The 7,179-nt window shown below is 46.1% G+C and overlaps 1 protein-coding gene across 1 annotated transcript in view; it reads right to left on the bottom strand.

The window, feature by feature from the left end:
* Positions 1 to 6,127: 6,127 nt before the first annotated feature.
* Positions 6,128 to 7,179, bottom strand: part of nrn1a (neuritin 1a) — a gene marked incomplete in the record, with an annotated part of 3,734 nt that continues 2,682 nt past the window's right edge. The window contains 1 exon segment of the mRNA XM_062379203.1: positions 6,128 to 6,341. Coding sequence (XP_062235187.1) covers positions 6,268 to 6,341 — 74 coding nt within the window.

Raw genomic sequence — 7,179 nt, 5'->3', positions numbered from 1 at the left:
GAAAACGAGACGTTTGAAGAATTAGAATTTGGAAAGTAGCGATGAGCAGTTTTGTGTTGTTAAGTGTTTTGAGTCTGCTCCTCGTGAATCCTGCAGGAGAACTTGAGTGTTTGGTTTCTGAGGAGAAACCAGGCGGCGTCTGCCAGCTGGACGTCTCTGCTGGAGTCTGGACGTGGAGTCTGCTCCTCGGCCAGATCGCCCCTCTCCAGCCGGGCGTCACATGGCAGACGAGTGTGGTTCATGTGAGGAGGCTGGAACTGACCGAGGAGGCCAAACGCCTCCCTCTGCCTCCGTGTTGTGAGGAGGGGAGTTCTACAGGATCCTGCTGGAGGAGCTCACTGAGAAGATCCAGACTTTCTGAATGAAACCTGATTATTCAGCCTCTGTGGGACGTCTCTTCAGCTTCTCACCAGCTGCTGATCCTGAATGAAGATTTATCATGACTCAGAAACTCCGGTGCTCTAGAGAAGAGCTGAAAATACAGAGACTGAAGATCTAACAAACCCTGAAGGACCTGGTCTATCAGGACCTGGTCTATCAGGACCTGGTCTATCAGGACCTGGTCTATCAGGACTTGGACCCAGAGACTTTAAAGGGTCAGAATCTGGCTATGATCAAACTTCATGACCTGATAAATGAAACATGATTGAGTTCTTCTTCCTCTTTCTGAAGGACCCTCAGCTGGACCCTTGAACCAGGTCCTGACTCCAGGATGAGAACCCCACTGATCCCACTTTTAGATGCGGTTCCTTTTTCCTTGGAAGTTATTCGTCTTGCATTTTAGCCCAAAACATTCGACGTGTGAAGAGAGTTTTCAGATTAAAGGTTTCCTGAAGTTATTAAATGAGAAACCTGCAGTGCCTCTAGAGCTCAGTGAGCAGAGTTTGTTAATAGACGTGATGCTCTGGAGGCAGAAGGTTCCAGAGCTGCTGTCAGAAGCTCTGAGCCGACCCACTAATCCAGTTCAGCCCAGCGTCCTCCAGATGAAATGTAGGCTGCTGCTCAAGCTAAGAACTTCTGACCCATTTACACATCAGCTCCCGGACACTCATGAATCACAAGCCCCCCCCCCCCCCCCCCCCGCTGGTTCACACATATCGCTTGAAGCTGGTCGTCGGTCCGAGGGGAACGCAGGCCGGCTTTCGCCCCATTTACACCGGGAGTTCAAATCCCAGAGAAGACGCTGGTGGTTATTTTGAGGCAGAGCTGAACTTCCAGAAAGGAAACGGATCACGACTCCACATCTGGGATCAAGGCTCCAGATCCTCTCGTAAACACGACTCGGCCGCTTTATGAAAACTGTAAAAGTTAAAGATTCTAATTCAGATAATGAGTCAACATTAAATAAATGTTTGTAAAGATGTTTCTGTCGTTTCAGTTCTGCTCTCTCTGGTGATTCTGATCAGTTTGGTTTGAATCAGTTATTTCATGTTAAACAGGCTGAGACGTCGTGATTGACAGCGGACACTGACTCCTGATTGGTCAAAAGCGTGTGTGGGCGGGACCTCGATGCCCCGGCTCGTGCCATCTTTATCATCACTTGCTGGGCCTTCTGGGTAAATTAGTCTTTTGTGAAGCTCTTGTTTCAGCTGATTGTATAAATTCATGTGGTGGAAATGGAAATAAAATCTGCTCTGACTCGGACCCACAGTTTGACCCCCCGTGACCGGGACCACGTGACATCATTCATTAAATCTGCTCTGACTCCGATCACGTGATGAAATGAATAAAAAGAGGAGAAGTCTCCAGATCTCAGGGGAATCATCTCCAGGCTTTTCTCCATTTTAATGAGCTGCTCCTGCCTCTTTCACATACTAACAACACTCATATACTGCTTTATCAAACTGGTTTCATTTTAAATTCTAAATAAAATCTAATATTACATTTTTGTCGCATTATTGGTAATCCTCAGTTGTATCATAATTATTTGCATATTTCGAATTAAATGCAAATGTTTTGATTTAAAAATGAGCGTCCAAACATAACATCTAAACATAATCATGTAAATGAGTTCTCCTGTATTTATTATAATGATCATTTTCTCCTGCGACAGAAGATTTTCATCACAGTACATCTGGATATATATTAATATATAACTCAGTATTATCAGCTGTAAAAAACGCCTTATAGATTTTTTCTTGAACGAGATTCACAGAAGATGATGAAATCAAAGTGTGAGCTTCCTGCGGCCTCGCGTTTTATTATAAATATCATTTAAATCCTATCAAACATTTTTATTTGAGATTTTGAAATTTGATTCTTAGGAGATCTGATATTTTTACATCAGCTGAGATCATGTGTGTTTCTCCTTCAGAGTTTAACGTCAGAAACAAACGTGTTTCTCTCTGTTCTCCAGGTTGAACATTATGATTATTATTCAATTCATATTTTAATAATTAGATTTTGAATGTTTCGATGTGGAAACAGTCCCGTTCACGTCTTAGCACATCCATATTAATGTAGAAACTCGCCGGGAGCGCGCGCCCCGTCGGGAGCCCGCAGCACGCAAACTGCGGCTCTGGTGAAACACGCGCGTCAGCTTCATTGAGAGTGAACGAGACGACACGGACACGAATTCACTGCTGCAGGAAACTCACTGGAATCAAACCTGAGACTCTGAGGCCGCAAAGTGTCAGAGGAACGAGCTCATCGAGGGATTCGAACCATCGCACCCGGAAATCTGTAGAATCACATGTGAATAAAAGGCTGAATAATTAGAAATAAACTGTTAAAGCACAAATATGAAATAGTCTCTTTAAATAATCAAAGTGACATGATGTAAATAATGAAATACATAAAGACTTCAGAGAGCGTTTGACTCCTGCAGCTTGAAAACAAGCTCCGTTTCCTTCTGTCACGAAAAGACCATAAAGTCTTAAATAATCTGCTGAACAGATGTTAAGACTTCAGCATTAATACACATATATTTGAGTTAAACCAATAGAACAGTCTGGATACAGTTGACCTTGGAATATTATGAATATTCAATATAGAACCAGCTGCTTCTTCCAATATCGATCCCTAAAATATCCTGTTCATGCTTTTGTTTAAAATCTGCAGCATGAAAACAAGATTATAGATTTAATCACAACTGTTAAAATACCACAAAACGAAAAAGTACAGTTTACAGTTTGTCTTGATTATTATTATTTGTCCTTTTATTGATATTTGTCCTGCAGGATGGAAACAAGGAGAATTATGGGATGTGTTTAAAACGCACTGTTAGGACTGTTTGGTTTGGTTTTCTGCTGCAGCGTGAAGAGCAGTTTGATGAGGTGTCTCCTGAACTGAACAAACATCCTCTACATCAGGACCTCCTCCTCTCCTCCTCCTGCTCCTCCTCCTGCTCCTGCTCCTCCTCCTCCTCCTCCTCCTGCTCCTCCTCCTCCTCCTCCTCCTCAGAATTGATTTAGACTGAGTGCTGAGACGTGTGGCAGCTCAGGGACTCTTTCTCATTAATAATGAATCTACTCCAAACCCCACTGTCTGTGTGTGTGTGTCTGTGTTTGTGTGTGTGTGTGTGTCTGTGTGTGTGTTTGTGTGTAATAAGTATCCATCATCTTGAAAGCAACAAACCACAGTTTTATCTCCTGATCAAAACGACAACACACACTTCTTTTCAAACATTAGTCATTTTATTTTTAATCTTTATCATTTGAGCAATCTTTTCTTTTTTCTTTTAAATATCTCAGTAGGTTTATAATTTGTATCAATCTTGTGATAAAACTTCTGGGATACTATTTATAATAGAACTTTTTTATTTTCTCAGAATCCCTTTGATATACATATTCTATTATTATAATGATGATTTTTGGAACTAGTCCTTTTTTACACGTCGTTACGCGACATCCCCGGAAACGAACAAAGAGACGAACTAAGAGACGAACAGAAGAACAAGCCCCTCCTCCAAACAGAAGAACAAGCCCCTCCTCCAAACAGAAGAACAAGCCCCTCCTCCAAACAGAAGAACCCCTCCTCCATGTTAACGCTTCACGATGCTACTGTCGGGACTCAGCTGCTTCACGAACAGACCTAAAATACAACACAACTAAAACCGTCGAGTATGAATCACCGCAGATGAAAGGGGGGGGGGGGGGGTCAATGGAAACAGTCGTATCACTCTTCAGCCACGGTTTTTATTATATATACTTTTTATTTGTAGCTACACTGGCCATGAAGTCACTGCGTTGTATTGCTGTCCACTTTTTAAAATAAAATCTGATTTCTGTCTTTAACCCACACATTCATTCATTTCTAACACAAGGATCTGTCGAGCGGGGGGGTTGCCAACAGAGGCATGATGGGAAATCAGCCACCAACACGGAAACAGTTCTGTTCGGGATGAAGAGATGACATTCCAGGAAATGAGCACAAAAACTACTTATTTACTTTATGAGACATTAAAGTTGAACATTTTTATCAATTAAATCAGCACCAAACTGAAATGCTAATTTAGCCACATGCTAACTTCAGCTCTTCGCTAACTCAGTCTTTAACCTTTTGTCTAACCTGGAGTTTAGCTCATTAAACAAACGTTTTAACTTGAAACGTAAAACTCAACTGTTAGCTAACATGATTCTACTTTAGTTACCAAACTGTTAACTACGAACTAAATAGACACAACCTGTTTGATATCACCACTTCTCTCCTTTATGTATTAACCCAACCAATTAAACTGATCGATATGTGTAATCACTCAAATCGTCAGCTAGCCTTTCATGTGTTGCTAAACTGAACCTTAGCTCACCTCACTCACTCTGATCTACTTTAGCTAACCCACCTGAACCGAAGCTAACTTCCCACAATTCATTTCTGCTGCTAACTCAAACCAACGGCTAATCTCAATCGTTGGTTTGAGCTGTTAGACAAACTGATAGTTAGCTACCCAGGTTTCAGCTGCCTTGACTTGAATTGTAAACCAAAACGTTAGCTTAACTGAGGCTAATGCTAATCTTTTTAATCAAGCAAAATTAGTTGGGTAAGTGGGGGGGGGGGGGGGGGGTAAATACTTTTTAATCTCTAGTGAAAAACACAATATTTTCCATCACCGGTGATAATCAAGCGTTCCGTTTGTGCTCATCTCCTGAATCGAGCTGAAGCGTCAGATCCTCAGTGGCCGAGCAGCCGGCGTTGAACTCTCCGTGGTCACGACTCGGAGCTAACCCTAACCACTGAGCAAACGCTGCCGCCGCCACATCAGGAAGTGGCTGAGCAACATTTCCTCAGCTGGCTTTGGTTGTAGCCGTCTCAACAACCAAGTTTAAAACACTATATGTTGAAAAACATGCCCCCTGCAGGCTCACAGTGAACTGCAGGCCGCTGCCGCTCTGGTCAGTGCCACAGATTGACCCGTTCACCTGGACTAGTGGAAACTGACTGGACCGCCGACTGGGACCACTCCACACAAACAAGTTCCAGTTGCTGTTAAAAGTCTCCATGAGGAAAAGAAGCTTGTGTGAGCACAACAGAGAAGACAAACATGACATCGGCATCGAGCATCCAGTCCGTCGACCCGCAGCGCCACAGGGTCGCTGCAATACAAAAGGAGAAACTGTCCGTGATGGAAATGAGGGGACGCTCTGGAATGGACTCTAGGCCTTGGCTTGTCTTATTGATTTGATGGCGTTAAGCTTGGCCTGGCGTGCACGTGAAGATGCCCCCCCCGGCTCTGAGGGAACCTAATATACAGCCGACACTGTGTCAGCACCCTGCAGTCACATGGTGGCGTCTAGGCCGAGCCCACTAAACATCAATAATTCATGGTTGACTTTAATACTGTGTATTCCACGATTGTAAGTGGCCGAGAATCCATCAGATTTTCATCACTGTCATCGTTCAACGGCTTGTTGAATATTTCATGTGGTCGCCCGGGTGGGGTCAGCGTGTGATTGGACGGAGCTCCTGGAGGACGACCTGCAGATGTCCCCAGGAAGTGTCCCCCGCCGTGGAGTGATGCAATAATTAAAATCCGTATGGGGCGCAGTGTTCTGGAGATGGAATCGAACTCAGTCCAGGAAGTCGTGTCTGAGCAGCTGTCACTCTTTCTCTATTCTCTTTTTTTATTTGGGTTTTTTCTGTTTTTCTTCTTTTCCCTTGTGTTTAGATGTGTTCCTGGTGTCTGTTAGAACGCCAGCCAAGTCAGTAGGGTGGGCAGCGCGGTGAGCAGCCAGGCCAGGCCCCGGGCGTCGGAGGAGGGGGGGGCTCCGTTGCCGCCGCCACAGAGTTCAAACAAACTCCCACGGAAATCCAGAGTGCGGGATTCCTTCTTCAGCTTCTCCCACAGGTCCGTCGCCCCCTCCTGCAGTCGGCCAGCGCCGTCGTGGCACAGGAGTGGAAGTCGTCCAGTAGCTGGCAGGAGGAAACACAGCAGGCGTTAACACCACCAGCTCAGGACGCCACTGGGAGGCTGCTTTAAACTGGAGTGGAAGACGTCCCAGAAAACCTTCCCCCTATCCTCTCCTCCTTCCCCTGTGTCCTCTCCTCTTCCCCTGTGTCCTCTCCTCCTTCCCCTGTGTCCTCTCCTCCTTCCCCTGTGTCCTCTCCTCCTTCCCCCTGTGTCCTCTCCTCCTTCCCCTGTGTCCTCTCCTCCTTCCCCCGTGTCCTCTCCTCCTTCCCCCTGTGTCCTCTCCTCCTTCCCCCTGTGTCCTCTCCTCCTTCCCCCCGTGTCCTCTCCTCCTTCCCCTGTTTCTTCTCCTCCTTCCCCCTGTGTCCTCTCCTCCTTCCCCTTGTGTCCTCTCCTCCTTCCCCCTGTGTCCTCTCCTCGTGTCCTCCCCTCCTTCCCCCCGTGTCTCTCCTCCTTCCCCCTGTGTCCTCTCCTCCTTCCCCTGTGTCCTCTCCTCGTGTCCTCTCCTCCTTCCCCATGTGTCCTCTCCTTGTGTCCTCCCCTCCTTCCCCCCGTGTCTCTCCTCCTTCCCCCTGTGTCCTCTCCTCCTTCCCCTTGTGTCCTCTCCTCCTTCCCCTGTGTCCTCTCCTCGTGTCCTCCCCTCCTTCCCCCCGTGTCTCTCCTCCTTCCCCCTGTGTCCTCTCCTCCTTCCCCCTGTGTCCTCTCCTCGTGTCCTCTCCTCCTTCCCCATGTGTCCTCTCCTTGTGTCCTTTCCTCTTTCCCCCTGTGTCCTTTCCTCCTTCCCCCGTGTCTCTCCTCCTTCCATTCTTCCGCTCTTCCTCTTTTCTCTCTTTATA

The sequence above is a fragment of the Platichthys flesus genome, chromosome 21 (assembly GCF_949316205.1).
Source record: "Platichthys flesus chromosome 21, fPlaFle2.1, whole genome shotgun sequence".
Taxonomy (NCBI): Eukaryota; Metazoa; Chordata; class Actinopteri; order Pleuronectiformes; family Pleuronectidae; genus Platichthys; species Platichthys flesus.
The sequence above is the reverse complement of the archived record's forward strand: the minus strand, read 5'-3'. Positions and strand labels throughout refer to the sequence as shown.